At 38.7% G+C, this 23,227-nt stretch overlaps 1 protein-coding gene across 3 annotated transcripts in view; it reads left to right on the top strand.

The window, feature by feature from the left end:
• Window positions 1-23,227, top strand: part of VPS8 (VPS8 subunit of CORVET complex) — a 99,850-nt gene that overhangs the window by 53,772 nt on the left and 22,851 nt on the right. For all 3 annotated transcript variants that reach the window (XM_044434735.1, XM_044434743.1, XM_044434725.1), the window contains exons 29-41: window positions 218-337; window positions 763-819; window positions 2,229-2,311; window positions 5,902-5,986; window positions 6,313-6,411; window positions 8,197-8,286; window positions 11,303-11,349; window positions 14,057-14,198; window positions 15,031-15,120; window positions 16,387-16,429; window positions 16,705-16,808; window positions 17,717-17,798; window positions 18,306-18,388. In XM_044434735.1, coding sequence (XP_044290670.1) covers window positions 218-337; window positions 763-819; window positions 2,229-2,311; window positions 5,902-5,986; window positions 6,313-6,411; window positions 8,197-8,286; window positions 11,303-11,349; window positions 14,057-14,198; window positions 15,031-15,120; window positions 16,387-16,429; window positions 16,705-16,808; window positions 17,717-17,798; window positions 18,306-18,388 — 1,125 coding nt within the window. The remainder of the gene's footprint in view (window positions 1-217; window positions 338-762; window positions 820-2,228; window positions 2,312-5,901; window positions 5,987-6,312; window positions 6,412-8,196; window positions 8,287-11,302; window positions 11,350-14,056; window positions 14,199-15,030; window positions 15,121-16,386; window positions 16,430-16,704; window positions 16,809-17,716; window positions 17,799-18,305; window positions 18,389-23,227) is intronic.

Raw genomic sequence — 23,227 nt, 5'->3', positions numbered from 1 at the left:
ACTTATCCAATAAAGATGGACCAGGCTGTGCTCTGGATATCTCCACAGATTAAGAAAGGTTTATAGAGCTATCCTGATCATACTATGTACATTTATTTTCAGGGTGCTCCATGGTTTGATGCAGTGTATTTGGCTTCTTGCTATCTGCCATTTGGGAAGTCATATGGGAAGTTATAACATGTCCTAGCCCAATAACTCAGCTACTTCAATCTTCTAGGTTATGGTGGAAAACTCTGATTTTACTCCATCACAAGTTGGATGTCTTTTCACTTTCCTTGCCCGGCAGCTGGCTAAACCCAACAACACATTGTTTGTGAACAGGACACTTTTTGACCAGGTAAAACGGGGAAGCACAAATGAGAGGGGAAGGCCTGTCACTGACGTTGTTTGTAAAATCCCTAAAAACGTATCACTTGCTTTTCTTATAACATGATAGAATTGTTCTTATTACTTCAACTTATATATGGTATATTAGAAAGACTGGGATAAATGTGGAAAAACCATTGGCAGTAATTTTTAAAGAGTATGTGAAGAAGTGAGAGACATATAAGAGGATTGTCAGAAGAATTTGGTTGCCGTATTGCTCTCTTAGCCAACTTTGCACATCACAACATTAAGTTTAGGTATTGTGCAGATTGGATTGGTTTTCCAGAATGTTACAGTAGTGCTAATGTATCTTTCATCTAAAATATTACTGAGATGAGTTGGTGTACTTTGGAAATGGAAATAAAATATATATAGTAATGTTCTCTTTCTATCCAGGTCCTTGAATTTCTCTGCAGTCCTGATGATGATTCACGACACTCTGAAAGACAGCAGGTATGAATCCTTACAGGAATAATTCATGCTGTGACACATGGTGAAGGAAGGAAGGAAGGTCACTGGGAAGAATGACTAACCTGTACAGCAGAAATGCTAAGACTGGCACTCCATACTGAGAAATCAGCAGCAGCAGCAGCAGCTGGAAAGCCAGTTAATGCAAACTGATTATTTGAATTAAGTAATTGCATTACACAGTTATTGAATGATTGGTATTTGAATAGTTTCATAGCTGTGCGGATTGGTCACATGAAAAACACAAAATCATGCATTATGATCAAAGGTAGGCCATAGTAATGGCCATGCTACACCATAACGTATACCCAGCCCTGGTGTCTGCACTGTGGCATCATTTTCTGTTGGCAGACTTGCCGCTGATGTCAATAATATTAGTGGATTTTATTTAAGAGAAAAGGCACCTGCTTGGAGTGTATGGATGCCATCTCTCATATACAGTTCGCTTTCCTCATCAGCTTGGTGAACTCAGTTCCTGTATTGTGTGAAGACAAGGGCTCAAATGTAGAATATGGAGCTCAGTGCTTGACTGATATCTTTCCAGTCTTGTTTTCAGTTGTCCAGCTCAGGAAGAAAGTGGGGAAATACAAAATTGTGAAGGGGTGGAGGAACTAAGGCATGGGAGTGAGAATGCCACAGGCTGTGGATGAGCTGGAGAGGATTGGAAAATGGATGGAAAGCTGCCTTATGGGCAGGATATATGCAAACATGAAGGCAGGGAAGAGTTAATGATAAGGAACAGGTAAGCTGCAGAGGATTTGGATCAGGTTTAGGAAGACCAAAATATTTAAGCCAATCCTCCAAAACATGTTGACCCAAATTACATTATAGTTTGCTTTTTCTAAATAATGTTATCTGTGGTCAAGACACCTGCGTAAGAATCAAAACATAATCAGAAGTATCTGGAGTTTATCTGATGCTAAGTTGTGCTAATTCAGATTTCAGCAGAGAAATCTATGTAAAAGGAATCTCCTAGCATATTCTTATCTAAGGAGAAAGTTTTAGCAGGTACAGGCAACCTGGTTTCCTCCAGTTGTTTTGGAGTACAACTCCAATCATATCCAGGCATCTTTGGCCAATGCTGAGAAATTGTGGGAGTTGTAGTCTAAAACTACATGGAAACTACTGGGGAAATGGTTGGCTACCCTTGATATACAAGTACCTCCCTGAAAGACACAGGATGAAAAAATGCCACAGGATTCTGTTTGGGAGGAGAAAAGTGCCCTAAATAGAAGTGGGAGAAGACATATTAATGGCAGAGTAGTACCTGGAGGCACTACATTTAGCTCTTCTTGTCTAAAAATGCTTAAGCATTGAGAGATTGTGATTCTTCAGGACAAGCTTTAATTGTCTGGGCACTAACAATACATACACTAATTATTTCATGCTAATAGGTTCTTCTAGAATTACTTCAAGCTGGAGGCATAGTACAGTTTGAAGAAAGCAGACTAGTTCAAATGGCAGAAAAAGCAGAATTGTAAGTTTTTTCCTGTGTTTTCTGTTTCACCATTTTTGTCTCTTCTTTTTACACTTTTAATTAGTCCACCTTTTCGGATTCTCCTCAAGCCACACCCTTTGTTCTGTCAGCAATATGTTCTTATGTGAAAAATAAACTTAATCTGTTTTCATATAGTGTTGATTTTGCAGGGGTACTTTGCGGAAGAGAACCTGGAATCTATAGCTTTCCAAAGGGCATACACCAGCATCCCGCATTGCCCACCGTTTGCAAGGATGCCACCATGTACTCGGCATTGCTCTGGCTATAATTTTGTTATTTTGTATCTCTCTAGTTCTATACAGATGTTCTCAGTAGGGTGCCTAATGAGGATGGGTCTATTACTCCTGCAATTTCATCCAAGCTAGCTAAGGCTTGAAAGCCCCAGACTGACATTATCTGCAGGAGATGGATGGAACTAAGGAAAGCACATGGGGAAGTTGCTTGGCAACTGCTTTCAGCAGTGAACCCTGTGTTCATCCTCAGGTTGCTTTGTCATTTCAGCTGGGCCTGGGTTTGTTTTGCACACTTCATTATGTAACAGTCTATCCTCATGGCAAAGTTTCTGGTGACTAAAGCGTGGCCTACATCCTAGAAAAGAGAATATGTTAAGATGACCTGCTATTGCTTAAAGTTTCAAGAACGTACAGTGTTACAAATCAATGCAGCTTCAGCCTGTTAGCCTTAGAATTTGCTTACTATTTGATTCTAGTATTAAGGCTGTTTCTATCTTCCCCCAAACTACTTTCATGGGAGCAAATGCTTGGTCCTAGTCTGAAAAATAGCTGAGGCTGCCCTCTTACACATACCTATCTGGAAGTAGCCTCCATTGACTTCTGTAGAGTTTATTTTTGAATAGCTATGCATAAGATTATACTGATATTGGCTAGGAAGGGTTTCTGTATTAAAAAAAATAATAAGAAACATAGTGGGAGGAAACTGCTTTAAGGTCTGGGATATTTCTATTTGCCCTAACCAAAGTTCTGAACTTTCCTTGAAAATCTGGTCATGAGGTCCCTTCCAAGAAACCACATAATTCATGCAGCCTCCTTTATGAAATTAGAGATTGATTGTGATTATTAGAGAAATAAACATATATCTGATTAACAGAGATACTGCAAGAAAATTGCATAAAATGTCAGTATAAAGGATTATTTAAGCTCTTCCAGCACATTCTGCTGGCCCTTGATGTCCTATCAAGAAAGGCTAAAAAACATGCATGCTCATAGCTGGTTAGGTATTTAACGCTATTTTAACGTTTTTCTGATTTTATGTATTTATTGTAGTTATCTGTTTATGGGGTGCCCAGAGAGCTTTGGCTGTGGGTGGTATAGAAATGAAAATAATCATAATCATAATCCTAAATGTGTCTAGCACTCTAAATGTTACTGACTACATGGCATCTAGCACATCTAAGCCATGAAACTGCTCAGCAAACCTTCATGTCTTCTAGGTCACATTTGTATGATAACCTACTCTTTGAGTAAACCACTCTTTGTTCCTGCCAGTCAAACAGATACACCGTGACCTGTTCTACCACCTCTTTCTCCCTTAGCCCTTCCCAGTGTCTTGCAACAGAACCTGTCTTGCTTCCCAATTCACACTGTGATTGCCACCCCTTTTCATTTGCCGCTGTTTTATTTTTAGAATCTCGAAAAGGTAGTTTTGGAGTCATCGTTGTTTTACATTTTAGCCTCAAAAATTGCACAAATGGGGTGTTTTTCTGTGGTCCTTTGAAAATGTATAGGTGTGCTTTTATGACCAGATATAGCTTTGCCTGGTTGATTTCTTTGTATGTTGTTAAAGGGAACTGCAAGGTGGAGTAGGTAACAGATAAGGAAAGCGGTAAGGTGAAATTATATATAGGTTAATTTGAGCTGCCATGTTGAAAAGCACCCAGAAAAGTGTGTGTGTGTGGAGTGGGGAGGGAAGTGGCAAAGCTAGGTGTACCAGATGCAAGGGGAAAATATCTTACAATTAGCAGTGCAGTTCTCTCTATTTTAAGTCCTGAACTGACACCTCTTAGTGCTTGCTGTTCTTTCAGCGCTTCCCTGATTTTCCTGCTACTTCAGAAGGGGAACATGTTAACTCCCCACAACTCATCCTGGCTTTCATGGCTCTTTATTGCAGTACTTACTGCTGCAGTTCCCTGGCAGCACATTTTGGACAGCTATAAAAGCACAACTGTACTCTTGCAAAAGGCAAACAAAAACAATAACAGTAATCAATAGCTCAACATGAGCAGTACTGGGTCGCAGTTTTCTGTGACTGGAGCAACGGTGAACCAGTAAGGCCACTTCATAATGTTGCTTAGGCATCAATGGAGGGGCTGATGCTGGTAGCAGAAAAGCTAAGTTTGTCAAGAGCAGCAGGGGTGATAAGCTGACTGGACCTCCACATCCCCAGTGCCATAGACTAGGGATGGATTCTCTGAGATCATACGTAGGTAAATTAGGGACCTAGGGAGGCCCATCCTTCCACCTCACACAGACATTTACTTTTGACAGGCTTTTGACCTGTACATTTCAAGTACTTTTTAAACTGTTTCCCCTAGAGATATTTGTTCATCAGCTCTTGTCTTTTTACCTGGAGCATATCTGTATTGCTATGATATTGATGTCTTAAATACTCCGTCAGCCGCCTTGCATATTGTTGGTTTTAAAGGGAATAACTAATTAGAAATTTTGAAAAATTGGGTAATTGATAGCATAATGGAAGTTTAGTGAATTATTATGGATAATAACACTGACACTGAGTAACTGCAACTGCTCCAGGTTGCAAAGGTCATACATATTTTAATTTGAGAATCCCAGTGGGAAAAATGACAGATGAAATAGTGTCCCTCCAGCAGACTCGATTAGGAAAGGGATGGCTATCAGCTTCCTGTATGAAAGAAGCAAGGTCAGACGAAGAAAGCAAAGCCAGCACATGCTCTCTCTCAGTTTCTTTCCCCACACCGCCTCCCCTATTATAAGTTACTGGCTTGGCAAGTTTTTAACGAAACAGTCATTTACATTAAACCAGTCTGATATTACCTGTCATAGCTAGCATAACTCAGGCTTATCACATCATATATATTATTTGTTCATTTATTACATTTGTAACTGCTTTTCTCCCTCTTTCTATATAGTTTCTATATAGTTATTTCTATATAGAAATATATAGTTTCTATATAGTTATTTCCATTTTATCCTCACAACAACTCTGTGAAAATAGGTTGGGCTGAGAGTGTGTAACTGGCCCAAGGTCACCCAGTGAACCTCATGGCCCAAGTGGGGACTAAAACCCAGACATCCTGAACCACAATCCAACATTCCAGCCACAGCATCCCACTGGCTCTCATTTGTGTACTTGTGTATATTTAGGTACTATTTGTGTACTTAAGTATTTGTGTGCTTAAAATGTGTAATAAGTAATGCATTGTGTGTATCTAGCGCTTAAGTATTAAGATGAAATGGGAAGGACATGGTGCTAACAAAACTGGTACTTTTTTCAGGCTCTGCTATGTATGAAAACTATAGGGCTCTTTAAATATTCTACAACTTAAAATGAATGAATTTGTTTTATTTCAGCTATCAAATTTGTGAGTTTATGTATGAACGGGAACATCGCTATGATAAGATAATTGATTGCTACTTACGTGATCCATTGAGAAAGGTAAGGCTGAAAGGATGCAAAAGCAATTACAGAGAGATTCCAGATGAAATCTAGTTTCTTTTCCGTTTTCATCTTGGCCTTCAGTAGATATGGGGTTATATTGTTTTGTGTGTATGTTCTGGGGAGGGGGAAGCTAGATTTTCAAGGAGAGGCTTACATGTGAGAATAACCTCCAAAATGCTTTATGACACATACTCATTTCCTTTTTGTGTAACCATGGAATGTTACAAAGAATAATATGGCAGTCAATGTTTAGATTTGTTAGGGAAGTACACTGCCAAATTAGAGTGTAATACTTTTCATCCTTCACATGTGTTACCTTAAAGGAAGAAGTTTTCACCTATATCCACAATATACTCTCCATTCCTGGATATAGTACAGAAGAAAAGCAGTCTGTGTGGCACAAAGCTATGAAGCACATTGAGGTATGACTTCGATTAATTGATTATACATTTAAACCTAATTTATATGCAGCTATCCTAATGGTGTCCTATATGCAGTTTGTACTGCATGCCCTTTTTGCATTATTTATTTTGTTTGCAAATAGCCCTTTTCAGAAGACACTCAAGGTGATGTTCAAGTTTTAAAAGCAAAACTTAAAACAATAAAATTATAAAGTACAGTACAATAAAATACAATATAATACAAATCAAGAGGTGGGGAGACATTCAGTCTATCTCATTGTTTAGGAGAGTAACACAAAGTTAATATCTGTCTTTTTTGCCAAGTTTTTATAAACAGGTAAGGCATAAGCAATCCTCCAGGCTTCACCTTTAGGACTAGGCCTAAAGAATACTATAGAAGACAGAACCACTATAGGAATATCCAAGGATCCTTCTCCCCCTGTTTGGGACATCATGGATTCTGTCCCAGGATGTGGATCTTTCAGTGGCTCCAGGACTGAGCCTTTTTCAGAAACAAGGTGAAGTCCACCAACCACCTCTATGGCTATTCATACCAATCCACCAACAGTGGGTTGATCATGGAACAAAATTGTTGAAGGCAAGGGCAAGAATTCAGAAACTGCAGTAGAAAGTAAAGGAAAAGAGAAAAAATCACCTTCTGCTCAGTCTTTGGCACAAGTCAAGGGCAATGGCAGCAGAAGACTTGCTTGCAGAGCTAATGTTACCCTGCAGTGAGTGGGAACAATATGAATCTTGGTCCAGTGTATACACATGCCTCAGAAGAGAAATTATATTGCAAACCCAGCAAGCCCTGAAAGTAGAACTTGGAGTTGTGTGTGCATAAAACTATATAATAAGAAGGAGTACAACTGTATGTCAAGCTGCATTATGACTTGTACTATCGTGGGAGCAATAAGAACAAGAAAAAAAACATCTTAGTAGAGGTCACTACGAATTCTGCTGAGTGCAGCCAGAAGAAAATATTACCAGTAAAGACTAGAAGCTAGTGTGGTGAGAAAGACAAGTATCCATTCCCTTTTAGCCCCTGGCTACGTTCCTGTAAGATGAAAGCAGATTGAATGATGAGATTTTTTTCTTTAATTGAGTAATACCATATATGTAATCATCCTTGTTTCCTGTACTAGACATGGAAGTGTGAGCTGCTAGTCAATTTGTTAAAATGTGTAACATTAGATGAATGTATAGGTGCAGATTGTAGCCATATCCTTAAAAATAGATCTACAAATTAGTTAAAGCAGATTATTTACATTTAAACTGGACTTAGCTCTATCAACTTTGGTAGTATTCCAGTCTAAATTGCGTGTAAGAAATAACATTCATTCCGGGGAATATATTTTTGAAAATGTGTTTAAATTACAAGGCAGAAAATTTTACATTCAAATTATCCACTTGGATTGATTTATGGACAAAGTCTGTGTGCAGAAGTTAAATATGAAATCGTGTGTAAAAGCTAGTTAACTCCATCATCGCATATAAGGTGCTCTGAAAGCATTGTTCTATTAACTCATCGCCCAAAATGAAGATGAGTTGCTTAAATATATAATTTTCTACTCTGAAGCAATCATTATTGTCCAGGTTTCTGCTCTGTTCACTGAAGAAATAGCTGCATCACAGAAGTACTTAACATTTTATCTTAGGAGAATAATGATTTTGAAAACATTCCAAATGGAATTTACTCCTGAGTTTATTCTGGAGGATCAGAAACTTGTCTGTTACTATGTCTATAATCTCTGTATTAGTGGAAATACAAGGGCAGTGCATTTCTTTTCCTTTTCTGTTTCTCAGGAGCTAATATCTGTGTGTCCCCTGAAAGCAGCAGATCTGATTTCCATTCACTTCAGTGACCAGATTGAGGAAATAATTCAGAACCTCCAGGTAAAGACTTGATAAAAAGCTGAGTTGATGCGTCTTCTGTTTGAGCAGAAATTTCAGTTTATATTGGGCTGCAATGATGGGATTGAGCAATTTTCCAGAAGTTAGAAATTACCTTGCTGACCCCCAACAAATAGGATGTCTCATAAAAGAGCACCAAATTTGCTCCTCGGTAATTAAATGATGACCCCATTCCTTGAAAAATTGTTCTGCATGCTGTTTGCTTGGGATTGCATTAGTATCTACTTGGCTACTTTGGGTTGCATGCTTATACTTCCTATGAACTTAATGTTCTAATCTGGATCCCATCTTCCTTGGCAATATATTGTGAGGTGCAGTTGTGACTCTCTGCCTCTTGGTCTCTCACAAGGCTGCATGAAGCTCTTTCTGGACTTGCTGCACCCCCTGGCCCAGTGGCCAGATGAGAGAGAGAGAGCGCGTGCATGCCAGGCAGCCAAGAGGCCCAAGCTGAGTCTTTATGGTGCATACTCTCAAGCAGGCTAAATTGAGAGCTAGTGTGGTGTAGTGGTTAAGAGCACAGGACTGGGACTCAGACGACCTGAGTTCTAGTCCCCACTCGGCCATGGAGCCAACTGGGTGACTTTGGGCCAGTCACAGACTCTCAGCCCAACCTACCTCTCAGGGTTGTTGTTGTGGGGACAAGATGGAGGAGGAGAATGATGTAAGCTGCCTTGAGCTCTTTGTAGGAAAAAAGGCAGGATATAAATCCAAAAAAAAAAAAAAAATTCAGGGCTTAGGATACTGCTGGGCAAGTTTCAGCAGAAAAGAGTCCAAATTTGATGGAAAGTTTAGATGATAAGTTCCTGCTGAGATGATGGAAAGTCCTAGGAGAAATGGTTTTGGGCAGAAAAAGTGGATGTTCCCTGAAAAGCTGTGCAGCTTCTTCCCCATCTGAAATACAGGGGATTTTAGTCTGTAAGCCCACAATGTTCACTTTTTCATTCTCTAAATGCTTCTGTGCCCCTACCACCCCGCAAAAAAAGTTTGAAATCCTTCCTTCCTTAAGCCAGTCCTCCGTATCTCCTTGATTCTCAGACAAAGGCTGTCAGGTTTCTTAGTTATAGACACATCATTCAAGGTTGCAATTTGCAGCTGGTTAAGAGTGTTCAACTCACACAATCTATTTCCCTCTCTGAAACCAAGCGGAATTATGCTTTTATCATTCTAACATTCTTCATCCTGGACAGCCCCCAGTAAGCCTCCATTGGCCTGCCATCAGATGAGAAACAAGGCTCTCAAGCCCTGGGCTTCTCATGACTGAATTGGGGTCTAAACCATCCCAGTCCATTTCTTAAACTCTGATTTTAATTATAGGGCCCACAGCAGTGCTTGGATTAATCCCAATGTCTCCTTTTAAACATGGGATAAATATGTAGCATTGTGTTCTTGTTTTTGTTTAGTAGGAGCCCTGTTTAGATTCCCTAGCTTCTTAGCCAGTTAGTGCAATATAATGCAATGGATCCTCACAGCCTGATCCTGCATATATTTGCTTAGAAGTAAATCCTAATAATTTTAATGACGACTTACTCTTCAGAGGGGGTGCATAGGATTATACCTTGACTGGGGAAAGGGTGGGATCAGGTCACACTTTACAGGGGTATAATTTGCAACAAAAGTTATGCAAAGGTGAGAGGAGCTAAATCTCATTTCCTGCCTTATTTTAACACATTACATCACTGCAGGCATTCTTCCTGTTCCTTTGCTTACAGCCTCCGGTATGGGGAGTAGCTGAAGTGCCAAAATGGGCAAGACGCTGCTCTTCTTTATCACCTTCTGCTGTAAAACTTATACCCCTGCTTTATATATGAAAATAGTGGGTGCATGACAACGAATGTGTGCCCTCATTCCATCTAGTTTGGATTAAATAAATCTATTCATCATTAAGAAGTTACTTTCTGGGTCAAACATCAATAGACAGCTTTTACAGTCTTTAACTAAGATTATTTTCATAAGTATTCTATTGAATTCCTCTTATGCTTGTTGTGTATGCCACAAACATAAATGTTCAGCCAAGACAAGGTAGATAAAATGATCTTCTTGACACTAATTGCATTCACTAATGGAAAACTTGTCATTCAGCCATAGAAACATTTTCAGAGCAGTTGGCAAATAGATTTTGCTGAAGCGATTGCTGAATTGGTCCACCATTGTATAGAGTTCTGCTTTTTGCCAGGTTTATCATTGTGCTTTTAACAGCTTCTTAAAAACAGTGCAGGAAATTGAAATAAGTCTTCATAATTTTAGCTTGTTTTGGCAGCTTCAGTAAATCTCAAATCAGATTCCCTTCCATTCTTCTTCTGCTAAAATCAAATAGCATGTTGTCAATCTTTATAAGATCTTTATGGAAGGGTTCACAAAATTACTTATTTGTCTGTAAAACTTTGATACTTGGCATCCTCCCACAAAAGGTTGTTTGAGAACAGGGGCCTTGGCAAGAGATTATGTAACCCACTGGATGTCTTCCTGTTTTCCATTTGTAATGCTTCTATATGTCACTGGGCTTAAACTGGTAGACCAAAGCTCATGTGTGTTTATGTTCTGAGTCAGAATGAGTTGCACTGTGGAGGCACTGCTACCATTTTTGAAATTCTGATTGATGGATGTTTATCATGGTTGTGGCATGAGGAGACTGGTAAGAGCAGACGAGCTTCCTGAAAAGCAGTCTGCCATTTATCTGTTTTTCCATCATGCAATATCTGGAAAAGGTTGAGACATTTGTAAGGCATACTCATGGTTTACACAGGGTGAGAGTCAGAACACAAACTGTGATAGTATCTTAGAATTTCCCTGCACTGCACAAGTGTTCTGTGACAGGAAGACAGCTGTAATATCACATATGAACTGTGTTGTTATTACACACAGTATTCTAAGGGACATGAGGTGCAGAACTTTTGTAGAAAGAGGAATGCTTATTCTTTCATCTGGTAGAATTTAAAAAATGCTTAAATATCAAATACAATGATATATTCATTTTTCTTCCCCTGCGCTTGCTTGTCAGGATCAATGTTTGCTTTTCCAGTTTTTGAAAAGCCTGCTTGACCCAAGGTGAGTATATAGATTACAATGTCCATTTTAATTTTTGAAACCTAAATATTTTAATTAACATTAGCTTAAATTATTAGTGAACTAAGGAAACATTTCCCTCTGAAAATTGAGGGAAAGCTCTTTTGTCAAAAACATGCCTGTGACATGGAATGGGATACTACCAGGTGGATTGGGACTTTGTTACTCTCTGATAGTGGTTATCTTTATTGAATTATCTGAGCATTCAGTAGTATCATTGTTGAGGGACAAGTTTAATCTGCTTACCACCTAGTCTCTGGGTCCCATTTTCTTCCCGGACATTAAAATCTGCCAGAACCAGGCCTGGCAGAAGTGGCAAGTGCAGAAGTGTGGGCCCTTAGAAGTGGCAAGTGCTTTCTCAATGGAAGATTTAGTTCTTCATTGTGGTTTCTGTGTATCTCACACATGGGTGCTGCACCTGCACAGTGACTGTGTTCAGGAAGATTTTCTTGGCTTCCAGTCAGATTTTCAGATGGAAACAACCTTGGTCACCCTGGTGAATGACATAGTAGGGAAATGGATAGATGGTGGTGGTGGGTTTTTCCTGGACCTCCCAGGTGTCTTCAGAACCATTGAACATAGCTTCTTTGGGGTCAGCTGGCCAGAGTGGGCCTAGAAGGCCAGAATGGCCTTTAGTCTTTCCTGGCAGGACATATGCAGTTGATTGTGCTGGGAGAGCTTTATATTAGGCACAAAAGATGGGGCCTTTTCAGTGGTGGCCTCATATTGATGGAAGTCTGAGAGGTATATTTTAGCTTCCACACTACTTTCCTTCAGGTCGGCCTTTATTTCAGTCTGCTTTTGGTTGAAGAGTGGTAGGTTATTGTTTCTGTTTGTTTTTAAATAGACGTTCACAATGATTTTACAAGTTATAATGGATTGGCTGGACTGAAAAGTTATATATAATCTTTACACTTTACATATTGTTTGTTTTTAAATTGTTTTATTGTATGGGAAATTTTTTAAACCTTGGAAGGTGGCACAGAAATAACTAGCCTGAGCCATACTTTTAAAACAGTTTGTTTCAGCCTTACATTGAGCTTGCATGCATGCCCACACACACACTGCCCAATAGGTAACATATGGAGCCTTAGAAAACAAAGAAAGGATACAATTGCTTTTGGGGTTGATTCTTGGACTTTTCCTCATGGGTCACAGCTTCATTTTGAATTCCCTGCAGCTAAAAAATGCACATTACATTGGGGGTGCAGGACTGTTTTTGGCTGAGCCTCCAGCCAGGCCCATTTTGGGCAGAGGAGGTCAGGGGGCATGGCCCAACCCTTGATGGCCTGTCAGAGGGTGTGCTTCTGTCCCCTTGCATACACACTCACACCTGTGCTAGAAAGGGCATGGAACTCTGTGCCACCTGCTAGCATAGAAAGTAGCCTCCCTTGCCTGCTATCCCCACTGCTCGCTCTTGATCAGAGATAACAGGGATCTGAAACGCGAGTCATCATATAGGGCATTATGAAAATACTTCTGATTATTTGCTGAGACTGAAATGTTATACCATGCATAGTGTCATTCCATGCAATCAGTGTCATATCCAAGACAGGGCTGATTCTGGAGTGAAATCTCTGTTTCCGTCATTAGAATAACCTGAGAGCTAGCAGAAACCAGTGGTATCTGTGCATTCTAAGTAATATGTGTTCCAACTCCCGTTTTGTATTGCAGGAACATACCCTACTGAGGTTGTATTTGAAATAGAGGGAGGTTTGCTGTGTGAGCTGTAGCAATATGCATTAGTGATACAGCTGCTGATTGGTCATGGATCAAAGCGCTCCTGATTCTGTTTATTTTCCAGGGCAGTTCTGTAGCCTCACATTCCTCCCTCACCCCTCCTTCATTCAACTGGCCTTATACCTACTTTAGAATAAATCTCTGGGTAAATTAAATGTGCCAGACTAATCCTCTCTGTAATTCCATTCCTTCCAGTGTAGTTACACCACAGCAAGGTATCCAGTCCACTATGCTGTCACAAAATCCTCTCCAGCTAAAACAATAGGCTATTCTCTTTAGTATGCAACCCTTCTTTTAATTAACCCCAAAATCCATTGCAAGTGAGAAGTAAACATGTACACTGTTATGAAGGGAAACAGTTGGCTTGTGGGTGCATCCTTTGATACTTTTCTGCCCTAGGGTAGAAAATAGTATCCATGCAAACTCTCTTGACAAGCTTTGTCCTTCAGTTTCTACCTCATGAATCATACTACACACATTCCTTCTGGGACTTTTTTATGATCACTTAATAATTTGCAGTCCTGCTTTGTAAGTGAAGCCAGCTAGTGAATTTTCCATTCTTGTTGAAATCATTGACCATATTTCAACCTCAGAGTCCATGTATTGGTTTCATTTCCTGGCTTATCCATTTGGACCTGCAGTCCAGAACCCAGTGAACCCTTGCACATTACAGTGACTAGTAAAAGCCAATCATGCTCTATTCTGTGGATATTAATAGTGTATGATTTTGTTGTTTGCTGTGTACAGTAGCCTTCCTCATCTTGGGGTCCTCCAGATGCTTTGGACTTCAACTCCCTTCAGTCCCAGCCAGTAGGTCAATGGTTAGGAATGCTGGAAGTTGTAATCCAAAAGCATTTGGGGGGCATTATGCTGGGGGAAACCACTGTATAGTTTTCTGTGTTTATCTACAATGTGGCAGAAAAGAGCATAATGCCATTTATTGTTTCAGGGAAGGTATAAATCAAGACTTGTTTCAGCTTTCTCCCTCTGTTACTGAACAGTTTATTGACCTGCTGTGTCAGTATGATCCTGACCAGGTTTTAGCAACTTTGCCATTCCTGGATTCCTGCCGGCTAGAAGAGACAATTCAGGTAAAGTGGAAAACCTAAGAAATACAGTGGAACTGGAAGACAAATTAAAACTGTAAGGACATTTTTGCTCAAGTCTGTCAGTCCCTATCATGTAATTAAAGGGGTTCTAGGGCTATACTGGCCTCACCCTCAAAGTTATGCAACTTCTCCAGCATTCTCCCTAACATCCATGCATTGGCCTGAATATCTGAGCCAGTGAACCTCTATGGAAGCTGGATCTGTGCATGATCAGGGCTTTAGCTTCATGAAGAAGACTATTTGCATGGACTTTCCTAGCTCAAACATCTGCCCCTAACATGTGACTGTCTGGAATTGGAGGCTGAACCTGTAGTCTGTTATATCTATCTGTAGTCCAAGCTGGACCAGTCATTGTAACAAAGCATTTATAATGTGAAGTTTCAGTAGTCCCCCACTTGGAAATCCAGTGTGACCTCAGTATGCATTGTCTCCACTTGTACTGTCTAGTGTACCGCATCGGCACTAGTTGTCCAACACTAAAGGCAAATTTATTAATGGTTACACAGGGTTCTGCGTATTTTCCCTAAAGTTTTTGAAAATAAAAAGTATCAGGAGAGAAGAGAGGATAGATGATGATGGTGTGCTTAGCCCTTTATATGCTAGCTATTTTCTTTCTCAGACAACCTGCTTCCCTCTTTCCTTCCTTCTGTAATAGAAGATTATATGGGGGCCACTGAATGATCACTGATGTCAGGGTACTTGTACGTTAGTTACATAGTGGTCATGAGAATCAGTTTTGAAGCATTCAAGCACCCATTTCCTTGCACTTCAGAGAGCAGACCAGCTAAAATAACATTTGTGGCATTTTGTTCAGGTCACACAGAAATACCAACTTCATGAAGCTTCTTCCTACTTACTTGAGAAGAAAGGAGACATTCATGGTGCCTTCTTAGTTATGCTTGAGGTATAGTAATCAAGGAACTTCCCTTTACAATGCAGTGGTCACTGTGTATTGTCTTGTAGGTGAATACTTTCTGTTGGAGATTATAAAAACATTGTTCTGTAGAAATGAATGAATATATCTGTCACATTTATTTCCACTCATTTCCACTCAGTTTTTGGAATAACGTTTGCAATATTTTTTTCTGTATGAGTTACTTTTAAATTTTAATCTCTCACTTTTCAAAACCATATAATTATTTATACAATCATAAATTTTAAATTTGGCAACAGATATCTTTGTTTACTGCATGAACCTGGTTAAACTACATTATTTTTAACATGTAGTGAGGTACTTATTTGTGAAAGGATTTGCCACTTATGTTCAAAAGATAAATATGTGGGTATAGTGTAGCTGAATGAGGTGCCTATTCTTGACCTTTGGCTAGCAATAAGTGAACCACTCGAGACTTAAGATATTCTTCAGTGGTTACCACTGCAAGTAGTGATTCATTAGTGAGAGTAGCTTAGGATACTATTAATTCTGAAGTATAGCCCTTCTGTCCCTTGCCTGTACCAAATGGAATGATCACTCACTGTCAAGATTTAAATGGTTTGGGCTAAGTTACCTTAAGGACTGCCTTCACCATGCTAACTTTCCTTGCTTATCAGTTGTCACTCTCGCTAATCCACCATTGAAAGCAGACAGTAAGCAGGTATGAGGGAGAGGGCTTTTTTGGTAGTGGCCTCACATCTGTGGAAAAAGCTAGCAAGTAAAAATCATGAAGCCCCGTAATTATAGGTTGTCAAGAAATTCCTTCTGTGTTTGCCTTGCCTTCTGCTAAGTTTTTCTTTAATGAAACTGCTGGTGATTTTGGTAGCAATTGTTTTTACTATTGCCAGCAAATTATTTACTATTTTTGGAATGGGATGTGTGTGGTTTTTTTTTATTGCCATTGAATTGCATTGATTCTGGTGTTGTTGTTATGCTTTTTCATCTTGTGAAGCACCTTGAGAGAGGCTTTTGTACCCCAAAAGGCTATCTAAATATATGTTAAATAAAGAAGAAATAATGCTGATGGGACTAATTAAAGACAGAGAAATGGTTTCCTCATCCTGTTCTGCTGCATTCTGCATATTCCCTACTCTCTCCATTGAAAAATAAAACTGCTGTAGAAATCGAAGAAACAATGAAAGTCTTAATAGAGGGAGGATAAGCAGAATATCTGGTGATAAATCCTTTATAAAGGCCTTGTGAACTGGACTGATGTGAGCTGTATTTTCCCCTCAGTGGCTACAAAGCAAGCTGTTGACACTCGTAGGTGAAGATGAAAGTAAGTTTTTAAAACTATGTTCTTTTCTTGCTTTCATGAAGTGTGTCGTTTTGAATAAAAACCAGACTGTTACACTGAGAACAGAAGCATTGGATTAGCATTGATTGTTCTGTCAGAGCAAGTACAGACCTGGTTCCTCTGTCAAAGTTGCATTTGCTTCTCACTTCTCTGGTGCTAATCTTCATATGAATTCTACAACTTGTGTGATTATTTTCTCCGACATGGAATTTAGCTGCCAAATTACTACTTAATGACTGTTTGTTACTTAAATCTAGATTCAGTACAATTTCCTTCATTAAAGGATATTGAAGATACCTTAACGAAAACTGTTGCACTTTGTCAGAGGAATTCACATAAGTTGAATCAACAGCAACGGGAGGTAAGTGTATTTTGATGTCTAGTACTGAAGGGCTGTCCACCCACCAGTTATGAACGTCCAAATTAAGAACAAATCCTTATAATGAGTGAGCGAACCTGAAAGTCCCACCTTGTCCTTGAACAGCAAGTGGCTGCTGGCGAATGGCAGCCCCAGGCGGATGTCCATGATCGGTGAAGTCAGAACCAGAAAGCAACTCCAGTGGGAACCTGCCCCCTTCAGCAGCATAATCCTTTTACTATTTTTTTCCATCTTTTTATCTGAACTGATTTAAGAACTGTACTGTATACCTACACAGATACATGCAGATCCTCTCCCTCCCTTTCTTCAATACTAGTAGTTACTTTATTATTACTATATTATAATCATTATTAAAATGCTGTATTGTGTTTTAAGATGTTTTTGTGTATATGGAAGTTTCTTAAGTTTTTTATATGCTTTTTATGTATGTGATCTGACTTGCATACAAATTTGACTTAAAGTCAATCTCAGGAAAGGAACTCATTCTTAACCCAAGGAGCAGGTTTATTTTGCTTTTAATTAAGCCCATCTCCTGTAATACCAGGCTAAATGTGTGGCTGCTGCCAGACACATTCATTTGCTTCTCTCCCTTTCATAACATCCAGTAAAACTTACTTCCTTTTGCAATATTTTGGGGCACCAAGTTTCTGGATTCTGCCAATGGCAGCCAATGATCTGGAGTTGGAGAAGTAGAGTATAATTGAAGGTCAGTTCTGCTAGTCATTATAGAGGATGAAGAAGCCTTTCAGTAGTGCCTCTTATTTACCATAACACCTAGTTTGTCCCTTAGGTAGGTGCCTCTTAATATTCTTTGAGACTGGGGTTGAACTATTGCTGGATGCAGGTAGGCAAACTGGCATTCATGGAATTCCATTTTTGTTCTTTTCTAGGCACTGTGGTTTCCACTCTTGGAGGCAATGATGTCTCCACAAAGGTTATCTAGTTATACAGTACTGGGTCATTACTCAGAATGTAAGTATACTAGTCTCCTATGGTGCCTATGTCTGTCACAATATATGACCTTTAAATGTGGGTTTTTATCAAGCCAAGCTCTTAAGGTGGGTGAGAATGTCTGTAACTGAGGCAGTGCACAGCTATTTTATCAGGCATAACAGATGTGTGAATTAACTGCTGTAACTGTACTGTGAAGCTGATGAAATAGCCTTGTTATCTAATTTTCTTTCCCCTAGTAAAGTCTTGAATTTGACTCTAGAATGACTTGATGGAAAATATTTCTAGCTTTACCATTTCAGGAGTTCTTTTGCTTTCTAACATAACTACTGAATTGCCCTTCCCTCTGTACAGGTATTTTTTATTAAACTGAAATTCCTGCAAAAATGAATTGGTCCTTATCAGGTTCTAAAGAAATTGATCAGAAATCAGATAATTGCAGTACAAAATTCTATTGTATATTCTCTTCAGTTTGGCTCCTGTTGGCTATGATTAGTTATTTATCCTCTCATTTATTTGTTCTTCCAGTTTTGAAGAACTTGACAATGCAAGTGCTGAACAATATGGCAGCATTTATTGCCCTTCCACTGATTTTACAGAGAATTCTGCAGGTGAGCTATGAACAACATACCTTACATCTAAATTATAATCAGTGTGTGTGGTTAAACCATGTATGTTGTGGTGTTTCTCATTTACTTAATACATAGTTTTACTTTACATACATCTGTGTGGGGGCTGAAGGTCACATTAAACAAATTTAGTGGGCATAGTACAGTGGGAATTTACAGCCTTTATAAAAATACTGTTATTTAAATACTGTTTTGTGCACAACCCTAACCTTGATACAAGCAAGAATGTTAAGATAAGATGCAAACTGATGCTCAGATGATGCTTCATGGAGTTCTGCATTTTCCTTTTTGTAATCTCATTAATGTCCTTTTTGTAATGTCATTCAAAACAGATGTTTAGGGCACATGTTGGGTAACTAAGTTTCTGGCATAGACAGTTATAAAGATTAGTTACCTGGTGATGTGAAAGACCTATGTCTGAGACTCTAGGCAGCTGCTGCCCATCATAGTGAGCCTGTTTGTACTTCACAACAGCCCATATACCTTAATAAACCCACTGTGAGTTATTTGAGGGTTCACATGACATAACAAGCCATGGCAAGCTAGGTGTCCACAGACAATATGCAGAAATGCTCCCTCTAGGTGTCCAGCACAACGGAAAAGCCTTCACGAGTAAACTAAAGTATGGTAGGCTGTCATGTCATATGAACCAAGCCTGTATCTAGGTAGATAGATAATCTGACCTTGTAGAGGATAGCCTGCTGTGTTCTTAAGTTTAGCCTGGGTGGGGTGTTGGGACATGTATTTTCCTGGTGTTCTCCCTAGTTGCTTTTAAGATGAAAACCATCCTTCCTCATGATACAGGCTCCCTATATAGTCTCAAAATTTTCCCCAATCAGTAGGGAAGAATCCATTTTGGAGAGGATTTGTTTTGTATACTATTTTATATGATTTTTATAGCAAACACAATAAATATAAAACTAGCTGAACATACTTAAGTATCTTTTGTTTGCATCTTACAGTTTAAGAACTAATAGCTTTAAATGTCTTTTTTCCTTTTGCTATATTGAGTTTTGTCAAAGCTATTTTAGTTTGTTTGTCCTTTTATTGGAAAACCTTTTACTAAATCAATGCTCCCTGCTGGAGATACAATTTAAAAAGCAGTTTCTTGGCCAGATTATATGCCTGCTTTGTAGTCTCTACTAAAACAAAAGCCTACTGGTGTGTATCAAATCATTTTTTCTGGCTTATATTTGCCACATAATAGTCCTGAGGAGTAGTACAGCTTCTCTGCACATGATTTATTATTCCAGATCTCATTATATTACCTACGCAGGTATCATTTGTAAATATAGAACATTCATTCTATGCTTTGGAGGATTATTACTCTGTAATTTCTAATTGACACTGCTTTAATTTCATTTAAATTAGCTCTTAATCACACCCTAATCTTATTGTTTTCTTGTAGAAAAACCCATTTTTGAAGGGAATATGTAAAAGGTGTTTGCTCTCTCATTCCTGATTTCCTGTTCCATTAGTTTCACTTTTCCTTTGGACCCCAACATAGTGTTTTCTTTCCTACGTTGATGTGTTTTGTCAAATGTAATTTGTAGATTAGATGCCATAGTACATACTTAGAGGCAAAGTCTGAACACATGATTTAATAAGTTTCTTATATGAGTTACAGTACATATATGCAATATATATGAGAATAAACAAAACCAATGGGCAATAGGAAACTGATTTTATTAGTTATGGGTGCAGAAGATATAGTAATTCACTTTACTAAGTAAAACCATGTGTAACAGAGTAGAAATATTTTCTTCATCTTGAAGTATCTGCATATGTTTAATGGTAAACTACTGAAACAGCATGTGTCACACCTCATGATTGGTTGAGGCCTCACTTTTTGTTGGTGCTGTCAGTTGCTGATGGAAATAATTATTATTGGCACTTGAATAACAGATCCAGGAAATGCATAGCATGTTGTGTATGTGCTCTGAATATAATTCTGTGGGTAGGTATAAGAGGTAGATTATCCATTTGCATGAGGTAAATAGCAGCAGCATTCCAACAGACTGAACTATTGAACTGCCTCTTGGGTTAGAAAGACATTTTCCGTATTTTTAAAATAATTTTTGCAACTTCTACATGTAATTAACAGGCATTATCCAGCTGCCACTGGAATATTACTACACTGTTTTTTGCAAACATTTGAACTGTGATTTCACATGACATTATTTATTTATATATTTAGAACTTTATTAAATGTGATTAACGTTGGATTTGAATTCTAATTCTGTCTCATCCGATGATTTGTTAGCATATGAGGAATTTTCAGTAAAGTCAGGTTTCAGGAATGGTCAGCAAGCTGAAGCTTCAGGAATAGGAATAGATCAGTACCATAGAACATTCTAAGCTGTGCTTGAACTGGAAGCCAGATGGGCCTTTTTGTATATTGTTCCCACAGAGCAGAGCAAGACAGTCTTAAATAAGAGCATGGTTATAGTTTGGCTGGTTGCTTCTGCTTCCATGTTGACTGAGTTTGTCTTTTAAAGGAACCAGGCCTGTTACTTTCTGGCTGCAATATTCTGGGAATGGCTGTGGCAAGCTAATTTTGTCATGGTACAGGTCTCAGAGTTTGAAGAAGGTAATATGAATTCCTCTGAATACAGGGGAGATGATCCCTTGCTTCTTTCTGCAGAACAAGGTCCTGGGGAGATGGAAGTCTTGTGACTTCATAGCTGAGTCATGTCATTAGCTGTTCTTCTGAGGATAAGGAGTCAGGATTCTCTGCAGATGAGGAATCCTGGTCCATGACACATATGGTCTGTTTAATGATATCAAAATGGAACCCTATTTTAGAATCTTCAAGAATGCTGATCAGAGTAGATACTAACATTTCGGTCTTAAGAACTTGTATTTTAGCCTAGGGAAGGAAAGGTGTAAATTAGTGAAATGCATTGCTACATAAGGAGGCCCTTCATATTCTAACTGTGGGTGATACCTGCCAGTTGGAGGCTGCTTAGTTAAGGGTAAGTGAAAAGCAAATATTGAACAGATAAAGATTGGATTAACCAAAATGAAGCTTGGCCATTGCTTAATCTGTCAACTACTTAGTGCTATGGATATATTTACTTCTATTTAAATAATGTAGATTTGTGCTCAAATGAAAAACAGGAGCTGGCAGTAGTTTTATTTGTGTCAGTATGATAGCAGGTGGAATTTGTGTCACCAACTTTAAAGAAGCCTTCAGGTGAATAGGCTTCTTTTAAGGGTGTCTCACCTGTTCTTGTTAGCTTATTAAAATGATCGTGCCATAAATGTCTTATCAGTTTGGATTAATAAGGGAGATGTTTATAATGAAACATACATGTAAAACTTGACGTCATAAATTTATCAAGTAGTTTTCATCTGTTCCATACCACCCTCTCTATTTCCCTTTCTTGTTTTATTTCTAACTGGTGCCTGACTTCCTTTAACCTACACATACTATGGAAGAGTGTGTCTCAGAAACGAGAGTAACAGGCTTTCTGACAGATAAAAATAGCTTGCTGTATGTCATGGATCACGTACATGCTGTGTTAAGGGCCCAGACTTCCCAGTTGTCCTCCATAATTTATATGGTGTCTCAGCGTGATGTACTTTCTATGCTGCTGCTTTTAAATTATACATACTAAAATAAAATGTACTTACTGAAAACAGAATGTGACCCCCCAAAGACTCCACTACTTTTGTGTGAATGCACCTTTGGCATATGCTGCCACTTATAGCCCAGTGATAAGATTCGGATCAACCTAGTTTAAAAAAAGTCAGAAGTGACCAGGCTTAGGTGTATTCTTAGGTTAATAAGAACTTAAATGACCTAATGCAGAAGCTTCCAAGCAAACAGGTGTGTGATTGCCCATAGACAGTCTTTTGTGGCTCATGGCCATTCAAGTTCCTTTCAACTATCTCTGTTTCAAGCCCACCTGGATAGCAGCTTCCATTACATACTGTAGCACTGCAGTGTAACTGGGACAATAAGATAGAGAAAGAGTTCTTCTTTAGAGTAAACATTTTTTTTTGCCAAATTTGGTGTTTTAGACAATGCTGCTCATCAAGCTAGTCCCCAGACTGTTATTCTTGGACTATGACCATAGGTTGTGTGGATTTCAGGTATCCTTTAATCATTACCTGCTAGCCACTATAGCCACTGGTTCCTTTAGTTCCTAAATGAATCTAAGACATCACTGACATATTTTAGTTTACAAAATCAATCCATTTATTATTCTGTTATTACAGTACAAAGCTCATTTCCTTCCTAAATCTGTGCTGTACAGAATATTTTCCCAATCCCCCAAATCTAATTGTCCTTTCATTGGCTACTCAAGTGGTTAAATTACATTCAACTTTAAAGTTAATATTGTCTGGGGTCACAGAACACAACAGCCCATGTTCAAGGTTGAGTGTGGATTGTTGTTGAACTGTGGGCTGTTGTACTATGTGAACCCAGCTATACTGACAAATTATTATTTCTTAACCATGAATAATTCACAAAGGTAACCCATGAATTGTTGATAGGTAGTGAAGTCTGGATTATCCATGGTTAACAAGTCATGGTTTGTTAGCATAGTTCAACTTTGAGTATGGATTGTCATATGTGAATCCAGCTGCTGTGGTTACAATTTGTGTAGATTTGGTTTGCATCTGTTAGCTCCTATACTGCCTTTTTCTGTTGCTTAGAGCTCATATATCTACCACAAATTAAAAAATGTGATTTCCCGTTATGGGCTAATAAAATAATAATGATGATGAGTCTTGCTCTTTACTTTTGAGCATTTAGAACATGTTTCAGTAACATCTTTGGGGCTGGGGATGTTTCTACAACAGCTGCACATT

The sequence above is a fragment of the Varanus komodoensis genome, unplaced genomic scaffold (assembly GCF_004798865.1).
Source record: "Varanus komodoensis strain SLA01 unplaced genomic scaffold, ASM479886v1 scaffold1, whole genome shotgun sequence".
Classification (NCBI taxonomy): domain Eukaryota; kingdom Metazoa; phylum Chordata; class Lepidosauria; order Squamata; family Varanidae; genus Varanus; species Varanus komodoensis.
Note: the sequence above shows the minus strand (reverse complement) of the source record. Positions and strands in the feature narration are given on the sequence as shown.